Source organism: Mobula hypostoma, chromosome 23 (assembly GCF_963921235.1).
Source record: "Mobula hypostoma chromosome 23, sMobHyp1.1, whole genome shotgun sequence".
Taxonomy (NCBI): domain Eukaryota; kingdom Metazoa; phylum Chordata; class Chondrichthyes; order Myliobatiformes; family Myliobatidae; genus Mobula; species Mobula hypostoma.
Window position 1 is genome coordinate 931,652 of NC_086119.1, and position 21,905 is coordinate 953,556.

The 21,905-nt window shown below is 43.1% G+C and overlaps 1 protein-coding gene across 15 annotated transcripts in view; it reads left to right on the forward strand.

Moving 5' to 3' along the window:
* The window catches only part of ncor1 (nuclear receptor corepressor 1), a 337,051-nt gene that overhangs the window by 46,117 nt on the left and 269,029 nt on the right, over positions 1-21,905 (forward strand). For all 15 annotated transcript variants that reach the window (XM_063031052.1, XM_063031066.1, XM_063031065.1 and 12 more), the window contains one exon: positions 13,645-13,763. In XM_063031052.1, coding sequence (XP_062887122.1) covers positions 13,645-13,763 — 119 coding nt within the window. The remainder of the gene's footprint in view (positions 1-13,644; positions 13,764-21,905) is intronic.

Consider the following 21,905-nt stretch of genomic DNA (forward strand, 5'->3'; position numbering starts at 1 on the left):
AACGGCATGGAGTCGGTGAGTTAGAGTTGCGATGAAAGAGATTTATTCAAACCTCGCGGCCTGCTTTAAAGCTTTCCCGTTCCCGCCCTCCCTGGGCGGGATTGCTGTGGGGAATGCATGTTCCCAGACCCTTTCTGTGCGCGGGATTTTCCCCCTGCTGGTGAAGATGGCCTGGCGCCCTTTTTGGGGCTGGCCCTCTGCCTGCGCGCGCTGTTGTGAGCCGGTTCGTGTGTGCCAGAAAGTGGGTCGCCACATAACCCCCCCCCAGAACCGGCGATACCTCCCCCAATGTCCACAGTCTGGATCGGCCTCTGTTTGGGAGGTCTGCCCCTGCGCCGTGGTGCCTGAGCCTGGACCGGTTGCGCCAAGTCCACATGGGCCGGTTTGAGTCGGTCCACCGTGAAAACCCCCAATGTCCAGCACGAACGTGGACCCGTTGTTCCTGATCACCTTAAACGGTCCCTCGTAGGGCCGCTGTAGCGGTGCCCGGTGTCCGCCCCGTCGAAGTTCTGCAGGTCTTTGGGTACGCAGGTCGGGCTCTGTCCATGCTGTGAAGTGGGGATGGGGGCCAGGTTACCGAGCCTCGCCCGTAGTCTGTCCAGGACTGCTGTGGGTTCTTCCTCTTCCCCCCTTGGGGCTGGTATGAACTCTCCTGGGACGACTAGGGGCGCGCCGTATACCAACTCGGCCGACGAGGTGTGTAGATCCTCCTTGGGCGCCGTGCAGATTCCGAGCAGGACCCAGGGAAGTTCGTCCACTCAGTTAGGCCCCTCCAGGCGGGCCATGAGAGCCGATTTCAGGTGACGGTGGAAGCGCTCCACTAGTCCGTTCGACTGTGGGTGGTAGGCAGTTGTGTGGTGTAGCTGTGTTCCTAAAAGGCTGGCCATAGCCGACCACAGGCTGGAGGTGAACTGGGCACCCCTGTCGGAGGTAATGTGGGCCGGTACCCCAAAGCGTGCTACCCAGGTTGCGATCAGTGCTCGGGCACAGGATTCGGAGGTGGTGTCGGTGAGCGGGACTGCCTCTGGCCATCTGGTGAACCGGTCTATCATAGTTAGGAGGTACCGTGCTCCTCGCGACACTGGCAGGGGTCCCACGGTATCCACATGAATGTGGTCAAACCTCCGGCGGGTGGGTTCGAACCGCTGTGGCGGAGCCTTGGTGTGCCGCTGCACCTTGGCCGTTTGGCACTTCATGCACGTTTTGGCCCATTCACTGACCTGCTTACGAAGTCCATGCCACAGGAACCTGTTGGAGACCAGCCGGACGGTTGTCCTGATGGAGGGGTGCGCTAAGTTGTGAATGGATTCGAAAACCTGCCGGCGCCAGGCTGCTGGGACGACGGGGCGGGGTTGGCCGGTAGCTACGTCACATAGTAGGGTCCTCTCACCTGGGCCTACGGGGAGGTCTTGGAGCTGTAAACCGGAGACTGCAGTCCTGTAACTGGGGATCTCAGTGTCTGCCTGCTGTGCCTCTGCCAGCGCTGCATAGTCCACCCCCTGGGACAGGGCCTGTATGGTAGATCTGGAAAGTGCGTCTGCCACGACGTTGTTCTTTCCAGAGACATGCCGGATGTCCGTCGTGTACTCGGAGATATAGGACAGATGTCGCTGCTGGCGGGACTACCAGGGGTCGGACACCTTAGTGAACGCAAAGGTAAGCGGTTTGTGGTCTGTGAACGTGGTGAAGGGCCTACCTTCTAAGGAGTACCTGAAATGCCGGATTGCCAGGTATAGTGCCAATAGCTCCCGGTCGAAAGCACTGTATTTGAGTTCGGGTGGTCGTAGGTGTTTGCTGAAGAACGCCAGGGGTTGCCAGCGACCCTCGATGAGTTGTTCCAGCACTCCACCGACCGCTGTGTTGGATGCGTCCACCGTGAGGGCAGTAGGAACGTCCGTTCTGGGGTGCACTAGCATCGCGGCGTTTGCTAAGGCTTCTTTGGTTTTAACGAAAGCGGTTGCGGCCTCTTCATCCTAGGTAATGTCCTTGCCCTTACCCGACATCAGAGTGAACAGGGGGCGCATGGTTCGGGCTGCTGAGGGGAGGAAACAGTGATAAAAATTCACCATACCCATGAATTCCTGCAAGCCTTTGATTGTGTTGGGTCGGGGGAAGTGGCGGACCGCGTCGACCTTGGCGGGCAGCGGGGTTGCCCCGTCTTTAGTAATCCTGTGGCCCAGGAAGTTGATGGTGTCGAGTCCAAACTGGCATTTGGCTGGATTGATTGTAAGGCCGAATTTGCTCAGGCGGGAGTAGAGCTGGCGGAGGTGGGACAGATGCTCCTGCCGACTACTGCTGGCTATGAGGGTGTCGTCCAAATAGATGAATGCAAAGTCCAGGTCGCGTCCCACCGCGTCCATTAGCCGCTGGAAAGTCTGTGCGGCATTCTTTAGAACAAACGGCATTCGGAGGAATTCGAAAAGTCTGAACGGGGTGATAAGTGCTGTTTTGGGGATGTCGTCCGGATGTACAGGGATTTGATGGTATCCCTGGACGAGGTCTACCTTGGAAAAGATCCTTGCGCCGTGTAGGTTTGCTGCAAAGTCTTGAATGTGCGGCACAGGGTAGCGGTCTGGCGTTGTAGCCTCGTTCAGTCTGCGGTAGTCACTGCATGGTCTCTAGCCCCCCGTTGCCTTGGGCACCATGTGAAGGGGGGAGGCCCATGGGCTGTCGGACCGTCGTATGATCCCTAATTCCTCCATCTTCTTGAACTCCTCCTTCGCCAGTTGGAGCTTGTTCGGGGGAAGCCTTCGAGCACGGGCGTGGAGGGGTGGTCCCTGGGTCGGGATGTGGTGCTGTACTCCGTGGGCAGCCATGGGCATGGCTGCCGTGAACTGCGGTGTCAGTACTGATGGGAAATCTGCCAGGACCCTGGTGAATTCATCGTCGGACAGCGTGATGGAGTCCAGGTGTGGGGCTGGCAACTGTGCTTCACCCAGGGAGAACGTTTGAAAAGTCTTGGCGTGCACTAATCGCTTCCCTTGCAGGTCGACCAGCAGGCTGTGAGCTCGTAGAAAATCTTCCCTCAGCAGTGGTTGGGCCACGGTGGCCAGTGTGAAGTCCCACGTGAACCGGCTGGAGCTGAACTGTAGCCGCACCGTGCGGGTGCCGTAGGTTCGTATTGTGCTGCCATTAGCGGCCCTCAGGGTGGGTCCCGGTTCTCTGTTGCGGGTGTCGTAACTCGTTGGAAGTAAGACGCTGATCTCCGCTCCGGTGTCGACCAAAAAGCGGCATTCCGACTGCTTGTCCCAGACGTACAGGAGGCTGTCCTGATGGCCAGCCGCCGTAGCCATCAGCGGCGGCTGGCCCTGGCGTTTCCCGGGAATTTGCAGGGTTGTCTGCAGTGGCGGGCCTCTGTGCCCCACCGCTGGTGGTAGAAACACCATTGTTCGTTGGGCTCGCGGCTTGGTGATCTGTGCGACGGATGCCCCTCTCTCTTTCCTGGCATTCTACAGCACATCTGCTCGGGCCGCCACCTCCCGGGGGTTGCTGAAATCTGCGTCGGACAGCAGCAGGCATATGTCCTCGGGCAGTTGCTCTAGGAACGCCTGCTCAAACATGAGGCAGGGTTTGTGCCCTTCAGCCAGGGCCAGAATCTCGTTCATTAATGCTGACGGCGGCCTGTCTCCCAAACCATCCAGGTGCATTAAGTGGCGTGCTCGTTCGCGCTGTGAGAGTCCGAAAGTCCTTATGAGCAGGGCTTTGAATGCTGTGTATTTGCCGTCCTCCGGGGGCGACTGTATAAACTCCTCAACTTGTGCAGCAGTCTCCTGGTCAAGTGAGCTCAGCACGTAGTAGTAGCGAGTGGACTCCGAGGTTATCTGCCGAATGCGGAATTGTGCTTTTGCTTGTTCGAACCATAATTGGGGTCGCAGCGTCCAGAAGCTTGGCAGTTTTAACGAAACTGCGTGAACAGATGCAGCGTCGGTCATCTCTGGTCCAAATATCGTTTGGGCCGTCGGGGTCACCAATTGTAGCGATGTGCTACACACAGCGCTAGAATAACCACACGGAGTCGGTGAGTTAGAGTTGCGATGAAAGAGATTTATTCAAACTTCGCAGCCCGCTTTAAAGCCTTCCCGTTCCCGCCCTCCCTGGGCGGGATTGCTGTGGGGAATGCATATTCCCAGACCCTTTCTGCGCGCGGGATTCTCCCCCTGCTGGTGAAGATGGCCTGGTGCCCTTTTTGGGGCCGGCCCTCTGCCTGCGCGCGCTGTTGTGAGCCGGTTCGTGTGTGCCAGAAAGTGGGTCGCCACAATATAATGGACAATGAAGAAGGTAATGTGAGATTCAAAAGGATCTAGAAACTAGGCCAAGGATTGGTAGATTGTATTTAACTCTGACAAGTTGTGAAATATTGCATTTTAGCAAGTTAAACCAGAGCAGGATAGTAAATGGAGTGTTGTAGAACAAACAGAAGTTGTGGTACGGGGGCAGTGTTATCTGAAAGTGAGCAACGTGTGTGGACAAGATAATGAAGGCAATTGGCATGCCTTCATTGGTCAGGGTATTGAGTATAAGCATTGGATGTCAACTATACGATGCATTGCTGAGGCCACACTTGGATATTGAGTGAATTCTGATCACTTAGCTATAAGAAGGATGTCAGTAAGTTAGAAAGGGAGCAGAGTAGATTCACGAGGATATTACTAGGACTGGAGGGCATGAGTTCTGGGGCGAATCCGGGTAGGCAGGGAAAATTCTCCTGTTTTCCCTGGAGAATAGACTGCTGGGAGGTGTATAAAATTATAAGGGACATACATATGATAAATGATTGTAGTAATTTCCTCTGGGTATGTAAATACAAAACTAGAGAGCATAGAATTAAGATGAGAGGAGAAAAATCTAAAGAGAACCCGAGGGGCAAGTTTTTCCATACAGGATTTGTGGTATCTTTGGAGAAAGCTGTTACAATTACCAAATTTAAAAAAAACCTTTAGATGGGAGCGTAGATAGGAAAGGTATGGGCCAAATGCAGGGAATTGGACCTGCTCAGATGGACAGCTTGGCTGACATGGATGAGTTGGACCTAATCACCTGTCCTGTGCTGTGCAATTGTATGACTCAGAGACTTTTCATCTTGTGAGAGAATCTGACGACGGGAGGAGAAGATGGCAGCGCGCCCGCATGCACAGCTCTCTGGTGAAAATGATATCGTATCCGTTAAATAGAGGCCGTGGACAATTCTGATTTGATAGAGAATGGACGTGAAAGCACAGAGGAACATCTGGAGACATTTCTGAAACACCCGTTCGCAGCTGTCATTACTGTGTGGTCGTGAATGTTTCGGAGGGTAGGCCTCAAGATCCTCAGCTTTGCCTGCTTTTGCTGACCGAGAAGGAGGTCGAATCGTTCGGACAGAGATGGCGCTCAGTACTTGGTGTCGGAGAGCTGATCAGACCTCGAAGTTTTTGGATGTTTTCAGAGTCGGATTGTGGTCGGCATGGCAGGGAGAGTTTTTCTTCTTTCTCCCGTCTGCGTGAGATGTGGGATATTTGAGAAACATTGAACTTTTCTGTGCTCACGGACTTCTTCATCAAGTTATGGTATTGTTACACTGTTTGTAACTATATGTTATAATTATGTGGTTTTGTCAGTTTTTTCAGTCCTGTGTTTTGTGATATCACACTGGAGGAAATAATGTATCATTTCTTAATGCATGCATTACTAAATGACAATAAAAGAGGACTACGTGTCTTCATAATCATCATCAATTAAGGTCAAAGGTTTTCTTTAAAAATCCTAAGTCGGAGATTGAATTTTTTTTGTCGTAAGGTTGAGCATCTGGATGTCAAAGCTAGCACGAGAGGGCACAGTTTTAAGATGCTTTGAAGTAGGCACAGAGGAGATGTCAGGGATAAGTCTTTTGTGCAGAGAGTGGTGGGTGCGTGGAATGGGCTGCCAGCAACGGTGGTGGAGGCGGATACGATAGGGTCTTTTAAGAAACTCCTGGATAGGTACATGGAGCTTGGCAAAGTAGAGAGCTATAGGTAACCCTAGATAATTTCTAAGGTAAGAACATGTTTGGCATAACTTTGTGGGCTGAAGGGCCTGTATTGTGCTGTAGGTTTTCTATATTTCTTTGTGAGGTGGATACAGTTGCTTTGAATATTATTAACTGTTAAATCGATGCTTTATAAGCATGGCGGCGGTAGGTTTGCAAGGGTATAGGCAAGAATGCAAATTATTGTTGTAACCAGATCAGCCAAGATTTTTTAAAATGATCTTATTGTGCTTCTAATTCAAGTTGATTTAAATATCCATTGGCACTGGTGCACTGAAAAACTTACTTGCAGCAGCAATGCAGGCACACAGCATCGGATGAGCAGCATTCACAAGAAAAACATTAAATATAAAATACACAATTTTTACAAGAAAGAACACAATTAGAATTTTAAAAAGGTTATTTTAGTGCAAACTAATCAGTGTTGAAAACTAGTGATTAAGGCTTTGCCAGTTGGTACAAAAACTGAATGGTTGAAGGGAAGTCGCTGTTCTTAAACTTGGTGTGTGAGACTTAGAGGCTTTAGTACTTCCTGCCTGATGGTAGCTGCAAAAAGGTGGCACGGTCAGTGGGTGGTGATCTTTGATACATGTGTTCTTAAGGCAGCACCTCTTGTGGATAATACCGGTAGTAAGGAGGGATGTGCCATGATATATTGGGCAAAGTCCACTGCCATTCGAATTGTTATTGCAGACTATGATACAGCCAGTCAGGATGCTTTCAGCAGAACATCTGTAGAATTTTGCTAGCATTTGGTGATGAGTTGTTACTGATTTCATTAAAACCTGTACCTACAAAGACTTACTGTACATTCCCAAACCAAAAGCTGTGGATGAACCAGCAGGTAAGTTATCTTGCTGAAGGCTAGATCTTGGCATTCAAGTCTGGCAACCCGGGCCTGTCGAGAAAACTAGGTATGATTTGCAGAGGGCTATTTCAAGGGCGAAGAGACAATTTTGAGCAAGGTTGGAGGCGATATCAGATGCATAGCAACTCTGGCAGCACTGCAAGACATTGCTTCCTACAAAGCGAACCCAATAGTATGAATGGCAGCGATGCTTCAATAGCAGATGAATTCAACGCCTTCTATGCACGCTTCGAAAGGGTGAACGCAACTATGCCTGTGAAGATCCCTGCTGCACCTGATGACCCTGTGATCTCCATCTCAGAGGCCGATGTTAGACTGTCTTTAAAGAGAGTGAATCCTCATAAGGCAGAAGGTTCAGATGGAGTACCTGGTAAGGCTCTGAAAACCTGTGCCAACCAACTAGCAGGAGTATTCAAGGACATTTTCAACCCCTCACTGCTATGGGCAGAAGTTCCCACTTGCTTCAAAATGGCAACAATTATACCAGTGCCAAAGAAGAATAATGTGGGCTGCCTTATTGACTATCACCCAGCAGCACTCACATCTACAGTGATGAAATGCTTTGAGAGGTTGATTATGACCAGACTGAACTCCTGCCTCAGCAAGGAGCTGGACCCATTGCAATTTTCCTATCACCACAATAGGTCAATGGCAGATGCAATCTCAATGGCTCTCCACACGGCGTTAGACCACCTAGACAACACAAACACCTACGTCAGGATGCTGTTCATCGACTATAGCTCAGCATTTAATACCATCATTCCCACAATCCTGAATGAGAAGTTGCAGAACCTGGGTCTCTGTACCTCCCTCTGCAATCGGATTCTTGACTTCCTAACTGGAGGACCGCAGTCCATGCAGATTGGTGATAACATATCCTCCTCGCTGACGATCAACACTGGTGCACCTCAGGGGTGTGTGCTTGGCCCACTGCTCTACTCTCTGTATACACATGACTGTGTGGCTAGGCATAGCTCAAATACCATCTACAATTTTGCTGACGATACAACCATTGTTGGTAGAATCTCAGGTGGTGATGAGAGGGCGTACAGGAGTGAGATATGCCAACTAGTGGAATGGTGCTGCGGCAACAACCTAGCACTCAACGTCCCAACATCAGTAAGGCGAAAGAGCTGATTGTGGACTTCAGACAAAGGAACACATACCAATCCTCATAGAGGGAGCAGAAGTGGAGAGATTGAGCAGCTTCAAGTTCCTGGGCGTCAAGTTCTCTGAGGATTTAACCTGGTCCCAACATATTGATGTAGTCATAAAGAAGGCAAGATGGCGGCTGTACTTTATTAGGAGTTTGAAGAGATTTGACATGTCAACAAATACACTCAAAAACTTCTGTAGTTGTACCATTGAGAGCATTCTGACAGGCTGCATCACTGTCTGGTATGGAGGCTGCACAGGACCGAAAGAAGCTGCAGATGGTTGGAAATCTAGTCAGCTCCATCCTGGGCACTAGCCTACAAAATACCCAAGACATCTTCAGGGAGTGGTGTCTCAGAAAGGCAGCATCCATTATTAAGGACTTTTAGCACCCAGGGCATGCCCTTTTCTCACTGTTACCATCAGGTAGGAGATACAGAAGCCTGAAGGCGCACACTCAGCGATTCAGGAACAGCTTCTTCCCCTCTGCCATCTGATTCCTAAATGGGCATTGGAGCTTTGGACACTGCCTCACTTTTTTAAAAAATATACAGTATTTTTGTTTTTTCACATTTTTTATTTAAATCTATTCAGTATACGTAATTGATTACTTGTTTACTTATTATGTTTTTTTTCTCTCTGCTAGATTGTATTGTATTGAACTGCTGCAGCTAAGTTAACAAATTTCACGTCACATGCCGGTGATAATAAACCTGATTCTGATTCCTTAATCTCTGAAGAAAGTAAAGATACTGGTGCACTTTCTTTATGATTGCACCTATGTTCTGGGATCAGGTCATGTTATGTGATATCGTCATGTCCTGGAATTAAAGCAGCTGACTTTTTCCACTCCCATTCCCCAATGCAGGCAATGAGTGTTTGCCCTTCTTCCCCTAACATAATTCATATGTTTCTAAGTGAACGTGACAATGGATAGGTGAAAATCAAAAAGGAGGAAGTACTAGAAAGGCATACTCTGCCAATAGTCAACCTCACATTGAGATGCATTCCAGATTACTGACTGAGGTGGAGATGGAGACCGCAGAAAGGTTTATCATAGTCTTTCCATTTCTCCCGAGGCATAGGAGGCAGACTTGAAAATGGTAAATATATTTAAGTAAGTGTGCTATGGACATGGCAACTGCAATTAATCAATTTAAAAGCACAATGGTTTTGAGACATAATCAAGGAAAAAATAATCAGTATCTGATGTTTGAGTTAACAAGTTGGAGCCAGTATTTGTCAAATACAGATGGAGTCTAATGAATTGGATTGTTTGGTCAATTAACAGGTAATGTTAAAGAAACTGATTTGTAAAATTAAAGTTCATGACATAGTGTTAAATGGCAGAACGGAAAATGGGTTCAGGGTAGAAAATTTGAAGACCATGGTTGTAGATGTATGTAGAAAAGTTTCAAATTTGGCTGACGGCTCCAAGCTTGAAGTGGTGATTAAACCTATGGGAATGGTGATGAAAGTCTGCAGAAAAGTATAAATAAGTCACTGGGAATGCGTGGACACACAGTAGTTGAAATTTAATACAGAAAAATCTGATGATATCTATTGGTAGAAAGAGCGAGGAACGACAAATGGGTGAAATTACTAAAGAGCGTGCATTATCTCTGTGGACCTGGATATTTATGCGCAGAATTCTTTGACTGTGTTGATTTTGCGATATGACAAGTATATGAGATCCTGGAATTCTTAAGAATAGTATAAATCAAGAAGGTTAATTTAAGCCTTTAGCTTTCACTGGTTAGGCTGTAACTGGAGCCGCATCCAATCCTCAACAGCACAGAAGTACGCAAAGGTCAGGATTGGGTTCAGGAAAGATTTCTTAGCATAGTTCTAGGGATAAGAGATTTAATCTGCAAGTTTAAACTGGAGAAGCTGAGGTTGTTCTCCTTAAAGCAAAGAAGATTGAAAGGAGAATTGACAGGTATACAAAATTGTGGCTGTTTTAGATGGGATAGAGTCAGAATTGTACAGCAGAGAAATGTGGCCTGTGCCCCACCAAATAAGTACAGACCTTTTGATCACCTACACTAAGCCCATTTGACTGCATTAGGACAATATCCCTTTATGCTTTGCCTGTTCAAGCGTCGTCTGAATATAGCAGTTATATCAGATTCCACCCACCTCTGGCACATTCCAGATGGGAACCATTCTATCTATGCTTCTCGTGTTCGTGTATACTTCTACCAGATCACCCCTCAGACTCCTTTACTCCAAGGAAGACAAGCCTAGCCTCTCCAATCTCTCCTCAAAACTAAAGTCCTAAATTAGAGTCGGGCTTATTATCTCTGTCTTATTGGGGCTTTATGTTGGGGAGCCGTGCTGGTGATGCTAAAAGACTAAACTCATGAAAAAGGATGGAACTGTCCTTGGCTACAACCCAGCCTTTTGAGTTTGTGGTGGAGAGGAGGTCACTAAACAAAGTTTTAACCATTATGGACAATCTGGCACATCCTCTTCATGACCTACTGAATAAGCAGCAGAGCATCCTTTCGAACAGACTCCTTCAGCTCTGCTGGCACAAGATTTGTGACAGAAAATCTTTCCTACCAAATGGAATAAAACGTATACAAATGTTCAAATCTGCGACAGGAGAACACACATCATAGTACAAAGTACAATGGTCTCTGTTTTATGATTTTATACATTATTGCACATTGGTAGATTATTATTGTGTATATTATTCTGTACTTTGTTATTAGTTAAGTCTACATGCTACAAAGTGTGTTTTTAAATGTTGCTTCTGTAACAGAATAATTTCCCACTCTGGATCAATAAAGTTTTTATTATTATTTGAAGTTAATTGCTTTATGACAGCAGTATGCGGCAAAAATGGCAATATCCAGGTGAATTTCCTCTGCACCCTCTCTCCAGTGCAGTTGCATCTATCCGATAGTGTGGAGCCCAGCACTGCATGCAATACCCCCATGTGTGGCTTAACCAATATTGACATCACTTCAAATATAATGGCCCAGCTGTTATATTCTCTGTCCAGATCTATGAGGATAAATATGCCAGTGCTGTTCACCATCCCACTAATGTGTTGCCATTTTCAGGAAATGTTACACTTGAAACCCTTGGTCTCTCTGTTCATCTCCTGGTCCGCCATTAGCCCTAGCCACTTTGAATGCTCTATTTGCTGATTTAATATTTTACTTGACCTTGGTTGTTAACCATGAAAGCTCTTTTTTAAATCCCTCTTTTTAATTGTGATATATTTATGCTAATCACAATGAAATAGCCAATTAAATATCTGGGTCCCCGCCCTCGTCTTTCTTCCCGGACCTCCTGTCCCATGATCCTCTCGTATCCCTTTTGCCTATCACCTGTCCAGCTCTTGGCTCCATCCCTCCCCCTCCTGTCTTCTCCTATCATTTTGGATCTCCCCCTCCCCCTCCAACTTTCAAATCCCTTACTCACTCTTCCTTCAGTTAGTCCTGACGAAGGGTCTCGGCCTGAAACGTCGACTGCACCTCTTCCTAGAGATGCTGCCTGGCCTGCTGCGTTCACCAGCAACTTTTATGTGTGTTGCTTGAATTTCCAGCATCTGCAGAATTCCTGTTGTTTGCGTAATTAAATATCTGCCATTGGTTATCCACTGACCTATTCCTGACAGAGGCTTTTCTCCCTAACAACATCATCATCATTATGATGATGTTAAGGAGAAATGGTCATTGACCATGATTGTTCTAGGCAAATTTTTCTACAGAATTGGTTTACCCTTGGCTTCTGGGCAGTGTCTTCATAAGACAGGTGATCCATGCCATTATCAATGCGGCCTGGCGTAACTGAAACGTGATATGCACCAGCTACTTGTAGGACCATCCACCGCCTGCTCCAGTGAATTAACCTGACCCTTGTCAGGGGCTAAGCAGGTGCTACACCTGCCCAAGGATGAACTGTTGACTAGTGGAGGGAAGGAGCGCCTTATACCTCCTTTGGTAAAGACACATCTCCACCCTGCCACCCACTCTCCTCAACTAATGATTTAAAATCCTGAGGACATTGATTCTTGAGTTCAGCAGACTAGAAAAGTATAGATAAAGTAAAATGGAAGGAGAGTGTGGGAGAGGACACTGAATTTACCATAATAATAAAAAAAACAGTTTGGTTAGGGATACGAATTAACTTCAGGCAACATTGAGAAGAGGATGAAAGATGTTTGCATGATTGTAGTATACAAAACAAGATAATTGAGCCTATAGTACAGTTAGAAATTGGTAAGTATGATGTGGACATCAGAGTTGTGGTTGAAAGAAGATCACAGTGATCAAGATTATCCAATGATACCCATCCTATCGAAAAGAGAGACAGGTGGACAGAGGGACGCGGACTTTGTTTAAAAAGAAATTAAATCAAACCCTTAGCAAGAAGTGGCATAAGATCAGAAGATGTAGAATCCTTTTAAGTAGAATTTTTTAAAAAAACTACCAAGAGTAAAAACATATAATAGGAGTTGTATTCAGGCCTCCGAATAGTAGCGAGGATGTGAGGTACACGTTATAACAGTAGAAAGAAAAAGCATGCAAGAAAGGCAATGTTAGAGTACTCATGGGGGACTTCAATATGCAGGTAAACTGGGGAAATTATGTTGGCACTGGATCCTAAGCAAAAGAATTTGTAGACTATCTACGAGGTGAGTTTTTAGAGCAACAGCTTGTGGTTGAGTCCACTGGGGAAAAGCATTCCTGGATTGGGTGTTGTGTAATGAACCAGATTTGATCATAGAGCTCTTAAAAGGCAGTGATTATAATACAATAGAAATCACCCTGCATTTTGAGATGGAGAAGCTAAAGTCATGTGTATTGGTATTAGAGTTGAGTGAAGTTAACTACAGAGGCATGAGTGAGGAGTCGACCAAAGTTCATTGGAAAGGTGCACTGGTAGGAATTAGATTAGAACAGACTTGTATGGATTTATTAGAGTTGTTGGGGAGGTTTAAAATAATTTGGCAGGGGTGGGAACTACAAACCCCATTTCCAGAAAAGTTGGGATATTTTCCAAAATGCAATAAAAACAAAAATCTGTGATATGTTAATTCACGTGAACCTTTATTTAACTGACAAAAGTACAAAGAAAAGATTTTCGCAACACACATCAAAGTTGCTGGTGAACGCATCAGGCCAGGCAGCATCTCTGGGAAGAGGTACAGTCGACGTTTCAGGCCGAGACCCTTCGTCAGTAATCATATCGAAGGATATGATTACATTGAAGCATGTAAAAAAAAAAAGATCCTATGAGGATATTGACAAGACTATTGACCAAAGTGTATTGTCACTTTTGAAAGACATTGCAGGATCGGTTAATAGACAAGGGTAAAATATTTTATTGGTGACATCAGAGTTAACTGACTGTGAGAGAATAGGTTAAAGTGATAACATAGGTGCCCTTAGTGCCAGCACTGGCTGGCTGAGGCTAAATGACCACCATCTATGCCATAAGTGTAAAAGGTCTCTGCTACCATATCATTTTCTGTAAAGTCAGGTAAATAGAGAAATGTGGTTACCTTACCTGCAAGCAGGGTTACCTCTTAGGTGTCTAATTCAGTTGCATTCCATGTTCGGTCCACATAAAATCTGATTTGAGTCTTGTTGTTTTCCAGGAGTTTGCAGTTCCAGACTATCGTTCTCATCTTCAGGATTCACAGCTCTTACAGCAGCAGCAACATCAGCAACTCCGAAGACGGCCTTCCCTGCTTTCAGAGTTCCATCCATCTGACAGGTGTCTGATGTTTGGTATTTATACCTATTTATGGTAGTCGGTGAAAAGTATTTATGTCATAAGAATAGCACTCAGAATAGGTGATGTGGCTGTTTAACCCTGCTCTGCCATTCTGTAAGATTATGATCATGATATTGTCGTCATCTAATGTTCCATTCTAATTTTCATTCCCTCAATTTTCCTTTAGTTCTTCATTCTGAATACCCAAAATCCTTCCTCCCTGCCTGCAGTCATTTGAGTAATCCTTTTGAACCCTCTCTAAAGCTTTTTCATTTTGTTTAAAGTATGGCATTGAGAACTGGAAACAATATTCCAGTTGTTGTGGATTTCGTACATACAGCCATGCTGGAGGATGTGCTGATGATGAGTATTATTTGAATTGCACTTATTCAGGCAAGTTGTAAACTTTCCTATATAATTTTGATTTAGGCCTTGTAAACAGGCTTTGAGAAAGTAAAAGGTGAGTATTTCACTGCAGAATACCCGCCTCTTATAGAATTATACAGCTGTTTGGCCCAATTCTGCCATGCCAATCATGACGTCTGTCTTTGTTCATGCCATTTACATGCATTAGCCATGTGTCTCTACTCCTTTCCTATCCAAGTGCCTGTTAATTGCCTATTAAATGTTGTCATTGTTTCTGTCTTTACTGCTTCAGTTGCATTTCATTCCATATAACCACCACCCTCTGCATGGAAAAACTTGTCCCCTTTCACTTTAAACCATTGCTCTTCATAATCTTATAAATATCTATATGGTCACCCCATAATAATCTCTTCACTAGTGAGTTACAAGACAAGATTGGATAGGCTGGGTAACAAACCAATCTTGTCTTGTAACTGAAGCTTTCGATTTTAGGCCACATCCTTCCAGTAGTGTACCAACCAGAACAGCACACCGTTCTCTGTGGCATACAGCTGCAGCAGAACATTCCAGCCCTTGTACTCATTGCCTCAGCTTATGCATGAAAACATGGCAAATGTTTTCTTCACTACCCTATCCATCTGTTTCACTATTTTCTGGGAGCTATATGAGCTTGCACTCCACGGTGTCTCTGTGAATCAACACTCCAAAGATCTCTGCTGTTTACTGTGTATCTCCTGCTTGTTTTTGACATCCCAATATGTGTGCCCTCACACTTCTCTGCATTAAATCCAGTTTGCCACTGCTCTGCCTTACTTGTCAATGATCCATGTCTCAGTATCTTTAGACTCCTTCATAGTCTACAACATACTAATTTTGTGTTGTAAGCAAACACTAATCAGGCCATCTACATTTTTATCTAAGACATTTCAAACAGCGAAGTCCCAGCATTGATCCTCGCAGTACATCAGTGTTGACAGAATTCCAGTCAGAAAAGAGTACAGTTGACATTTCGGGCTGAGACCCTTTGGGAAGACTGGAGGCAAAAAAGATGAGGAGTAGAGGGGAGGGACAAACACAAGGTGATAAGTAAAGCAGGGAGGGGTGAAGTAAAGAGCTAGGAATTTGATTGGTGAAGGATACAGGGCTAGAGAAGGGGGAATCTAATAGGAGAGGACAGAGGGCCATGGAGGAAAGAAAAGAGGGGAGGAACATCAGAGAGAGTCAATGGGCAAGTAAGGAAATGAGGTGAGAGAGGCTAAAGGGGATGGGGAATGGTGAAAGAGGTAGGGGGCGGTACTCAAGAAATTGATGCTCATGCCATCGGGTTGGAGGCTAACCAGATGGAATATAGGTGTTGTCGTCTAACCTGACTGTGGCCTCATCGCAACAGTAGAAGAGGCCATGGATAGACATATGGGAATGGGAAGTGGAATTGAAATGGATGGCCACTGGGAGATCCCACCTTTTCTGGCGAATGGAGCACAGGTGCTCGCTGAAGTGGTCTCCCAATCTACGTTGGGTCTCACTGATCTACAGGAGGCCACACCGGCAGCACCGGACACAGTATATGACCCCAACAGACTCACAGGTGAAGTGTCACCTCACTTGGAAGGACTGTTTGGGGCTCTGAATGGTAGTGAGGGAGGAGGTGTAGGGGCAGGTGTAGCATTTGTCCGATGCTCCTGGTGTGGTCTCCTGTGTGTCAGTGAGACCCGACGTTGATCAGGAAACTACTTTCAAAGCGAACATAAATCCTTATCTATTTTTCCAGTGATTTCTCAAGTACTAATGCATGACTATCCTGCTTCCCTTTTTAGAAACATAGAAAACCTACAGCACAATACGGCCCCTTCGGCCCACAAAGTTGTGCTGAACATTAGAAATTAGAAATTTCTACCTTAGAAATTACTGGGCTTACCCATAGCCCTCTATTTTTCTAAGCTCCATGTACCTATCCAAAAGTCCCTTAAAAGACCCTATCGTTTCCGCCTCCGCCTCCACCACCATTGCCGGCAGCCCATTCTACGCACTCACCACTCTCTACGGATCTGTCTTCACAAGGGAAGACACAAACAATCTCCCAGATATGATAGTGGCCAGAGGACCTAGGGTAACGGAGGAACTGAAGGAAATTCGCATTAGGCAGAAAATGGTGTTGGGTAAACTGATGGGACTGAAGGGTGATAAATCCCCAGGGCCTGGTACTTAAGGAGGTGGCTCTAGAAATCGTGGATGCATTGGTAATCATTTTCCAATGTTCTATAGATTCAGGATTAGTTCCTGTGGATTGGAGAGTAGCTAATCTTATCTCACTTTTTAAGAAAGTGTGAAGTATAAGTATAAGGAGGGAGAGAGAAAACAGGCAATTATAGACCAGTTAGTCTGAGATCAGTGGTGGGGAAGATGTTGGAGTCCATTATAAAAGATGAAATAGCGGCATATTTGGATAGCAGCAGCAGGATAGGTCCGAGTCAGCATGGATTTACGAAGGGGAAATCATGCTTGACTAATCTTCTGGAATTTTTTGAGGATGTAACTATGAAAATGGACATGGGAAAGCCAGTGAATGTAGTGTACCTGCACTTTCTTTCTTTTTAAATCTTTTTATTGAGTAAGTATACAAAAAAGGTAAGCCATATAAACATTAATACAATGTTAAAGTATAATAAAATTCCAAAAGATATCAATACCAAAAAAAATACTACAAACAATGTAATTTAAACATAAGAAACCAAGATAACATAATAGTATACTAAATTTTATATATATCAATGGAAAAAAAAAGAAAAAAAAAACCCCCAAAAAAAAACCCACCGTGCAGCTAACTAAAAGCAAGGCAAAGCAATGGGCTAACTTGAAACCAAACAGAGTTAAACTTAAAATCACGTCCTCAATCCCGACCTCCATTAAAAACAGTGAAAAAAAAACAAGAAGGGTAAATATTACATTAAATGAAAATATCGAATAAAAGGTCCCCAAATCTGTTCAAATTTAAATGAAGAATCATAAAGGTTACTTCTAATTTTCTCCAGATTCAAACATAAAATCGTCTGAGAAAACCAAAAAAAGGTAGTTGGAGCATTAAGCTCTTTCCAATGTTGTAAAATACATCTTTTCGCCATTAAAGTAAGAAATGCAATCATTCTACGGGCTGAAGGGGAAAGATTACTAGAAATTTTAGGTAGTCCAAAGATAGCAGTAATAGGGTGAGGAGAGATATCTATATTTAATACCTTAGAAATAATATTGAAAATATCTCTCCAAAAAGTTTCCAAAGTAGGGCAAGACCAAAACATATGAGTTAAAGAGGCTATCTGCCCCGAACATCTATCACAGAAAGGATTAATATGCGAGTAAAAACGCGCTAACTTATCTTTGGACATATGTGCTCTATGAACCACTTTAAATTGAATTAGGGAATGTTTAGCACAAATAGAGGAAGTATTAACTAATTGTAAAATCTGCCCCCAATCATCCACAGAAATGGTAAGCCCCAATTCCTGTTCCCAATCTACCCTAATCTTATCAAATGGAGCTTTCCTAAGTTTCATAATAATATTATAAATCATAGCCGATGCACCTTTCTGACATGGATTAAGGTTAATTATCGAATCTAAAATATATATAGGAGGAAGCATTGGAAAGGAAGAAAGTATAGTACTTAGGAAATTTCTAACTTGTAAATATCTAAAAAAATGTATTCTTGATAAGTTATATTTATTAGATAATTGTTCAAAAGACACAAGGGAACCATCTAAAAATAAATCCAAAAACCGTAAAATACCCTTAGTCTTCCAAGTTTGAAAAGCGCGATCCGTAAAAGAGGGAGGAAAAAATATGTTACCTAAAATAGGAATCGCTAACCCGAATTGATTAAGATCAAAAAATTTTCTGAATTGGAACCAAATGCGCAAAGCATATTTAACTATCGGGTTAGAGACCTGCTTAAGACGTTTCGAATCAAAAGGGAGAGAGGAGCCTAAAATAGAACCAAGTGTATAACCCTGAACAGATTGTAATTCCAATGCTACCCATTTAGGAATAGATAGTATGTCCTGGTCAAGTAACCAAAATTTCATATGTCGAATATTAATAGCCCAATAATAGAATCTAAAGTTAGGTAATGCTAAACCTCCATCTCTCTTAGCTTTCTGTAAATGTATTTTACCCAGTCTCGGATTCTTATTCTGCCAAATAAATGAAGAAATTTTAGAGTCAACTTTATCAAAAAAAGATTTTGGAACGAAAATTGGTAATGCCTGAAACACATATAAAAATTTTGGCAAAAAAAACATCTTAACTGCATTAATACGACCAATCAAAGTTAAATATAAGGGAAACCATTTAGATGAAAGTTGAGTAATATGGTCTATTAATGGTAAAAAGTTAGTCTTAAATAAATCTTTGTATTTACAAGTAATTTTAATCCCAAGATATGAAAAGTAATTATTAATCAATTTAAATGGAAATTTATAATATAAGGGAAGATGTTTATTAATCGGAAAAAGTTCACTCTTACTAAGATTTAATTTATAACCTGAGAAAAGACCAAATTGTGCTAATAACTCTAAAACAGCAGGAATGGATTTCTCAGGATTAGAAATATATAAAAGTAAATCATCAGCATAGAGTGATAATTTATGGGACTTTAATCCCCGAGTTATCCCAGTAATATTTGAAGATTCTCGAATAGCAATTGCAAGAGGTTCTAATGCAATATCAAATAATAGGGGACTAAGAGGACAGCCTTGTCGAGTACCACGAAAGAGAGGAAAAAAAGGTGAGTTTAAAGAGTTAGTACGAACCGAGGCTACAGGGGAATGATATAACAGTTTAATCCAGGATATAAATTTCAAGCTAAAATTAAACATTTCAAGCACCTTAAATAAATAAGGCCATTCTACTCTATCAAAAGCTTTCTCGGCATCTAAAGAAATAACACACTCAGGAACATTTTGTGAGGGAGTATAAACGATATTTAACAATGTACGAATATTATAAAAAGAGTAACGACCTTTAATAAAACCCGTTTGGTCTTCCGAAATAATAGAAGGAAGTACTTTTTCTAGTCTATTTGCTAATAACTTAGAAAAAACTTTAGAATCAACATTTAATAAAGATATTGGTCTATAAGATGCACATTGAGCAGGGTCTTTATCCTTCTTTAGTATTAGAGAAATTGATGCTCTATTAAAAGATTCAGGAAGTTTACCAAGTTTCAAAGAAGCCTCAAAAACCCTACAGAGCCAAGGAATCAATAAAGAAGCAAAACATTTATAAAATTCAACGGTAAACCCATTAGGGCCAGGAGCTTTCCCCAGATTCATAGAAAAAATAACATTCTTAATCTCATCCATTGTAATGGAAGTATCTAATAAAGAAGACATATCCTGTGAAATCTGAGGGAAGTCTAACTTATCTAAAAAATCATTCATATATTTAGAATCTCGAGGAGACTCTGATTGATATAAAGAAGAATAAAAATCACAAAAGGTTTGATTAATCCCCACATGATCCAGTATCAATCGATCATTTTGGTTATAAATCTGATTGATTTGAGATTTAACATAATTAGATTTCAATTGATTAGCCAGCAGCTTGCCAATTTTGTCACTGTGAACATAAAAGTCACTTCTTGTTTTCTTTAATTGGTTTACAATCGAGGACGAGAGTAGTAAACTGTGTTCCATTTGAAGTTCAGTTCTTTGTTTGTATAACTCAGAAGGAGCCATAACATATTTCTTATCAATTTCTTTAATCTTGTCCACAATTGCCATCTCCTCCTGCTTCTGTTTCTTCCTCAAAGCAACAGAATACGAAATAATCTGACCCCGAATATAGGCTTTAAAAGTGTCCCAAAGTGTTAACCGAAATATCTTCTGTATGGTTAATTGTAAAAAAAAAAGCTCAATCTGTTCATTCATAAAATTAACAAAGTCCGAGTCCTGAAGCAACAGCGAATTAAAACGCCATTGTCTATTATTTGGTATATTGGCCATAATTTTAATAGAAAGCTTAAGTGGAGCATGATCCGAAATGGTTATAGAATCATAATCACATTTAATCACTGAAGGAATAAGACGAGAATCAATGAAAAAATAATCAATTCTTGAATAGGAATGATGAACATGTGAAAAGAAGGAAAAATCTTTTTCCTGAGGATGCAGAAAACGCCAAATGTCCGTCGACCCAGAATCAGAAAGGAAAAAATTAATCAGATTTGCAGATTTATTAGGTAAAGTCCGTAAAGGAGCCGAACGGTCCAAAGCTGGAGACAAACAGGTATTAAGATCTCCGCCCCAGATCAATGAAAACTCGTTCAAATTCGGAAACTGATCAAACAATGATTTATAAAATTCCGGACAATCCATATTAGGAGCATAAACATTAACCAAAACTACTTTTTTATTAAATAGTAAACCACTAACCAATAAAAATCTACCATTCGGATCAGAGATAATATCCTGTTGTATAAAAGTAACTGAGGAATCTATAAAAATAGAGACGCCTCGAATCTTAGCATTGGAGTTCGAATGAAATTGTTGTCCCTTCCAGAATTTGAAAAAACGTAGTCTGTCCCCCCTCCGTACATGGGTCTCTTGTAAAAATAAAATTTGTGCTTTAAGTCTCCGGAACACTTTAAAAACTTTTTTCCTTTTAATAGGATGATTAAGACCGTTAGTATTCCAGGAGACAAAATTAATAATAGACTCCATAAATCCTAAAGTCAACCCACAGCAAGGAGGATTGACGATAGGCGCGACCCACAAACCCGGAGAGGAAACAGAACATACAAAAGATACCGGGAAAAAGGACGCAACCAGTACTTCAATAATGTATATAGCCCAAAGAGAAACAAACTAAAACGTGAAGCCCCTCCCACCACCCCACGCCCCAAGACCCCAAGGCAAAATCTAAAGCAGACCCGCCAGAAAGAAGCAAGCGCTAAAACTACCCCCATGCCTTCCGGTATACGCTCCCTAAAAAAAAAGGTATAAATATGAAAAGGATCAGCTAATTATAAAACAGTAAAAAAGTAAAAAAAAAGGTAGCTCAATTAAAATACACAGAGAACAGAACAAAAGCCGGAAAATATATATTAAAAAAAAACCACAATAAACCTCAAACCCATGAATAGACACAGCAACAAGAAAAAATAAGATTATTGACATAAAGTGGTTATAAAAAGCAAAACAGAATAAAATTTAAAAAAACTACAAAATTTAAGGCCACACAGGAAATACGTAAGATGACAAAAAGGAAGTAACCACCCAGAATCCCCTGGGAAAAGAAAGAAATGACGCAGTTAAAAAGAAAGTTTAGCAACCATATTAAGAAATCAAAAATAAACTTTTCTGCCCAAATAGGGCACAGAAAAGTTAAAACCAACCAATTCACAGCCTCCGATCAACGGAGAAAATTAAAAAAAAAGCAATTAAGATGTTGAAGATGAAAGTTGATCCAGATAACTCTGGGCATCCGATGGAGAATCAAAAAAACGAAGGGCTCCATCTGACATGCGAATCCTTAGACGTGCAGGGTACAGCAGCGCTGGTCTTAAGTCCATCTTATAGAATTCCGACATCACGGATCTGTAACGAACCCGTTGGTCCCAGATTGGTTTACTGAAATCTTCCACGAATCGGAACTTAAGATCCGAAAAATCAATGAAACCTTTAGATCGAGCGAATCGAAATAGTCTCTCCTTGTCTTGAAAGTAATGAAAACGTAAGATAACATGCCTAGGTCTATCTGACCTAGACGAGTATGATGGGA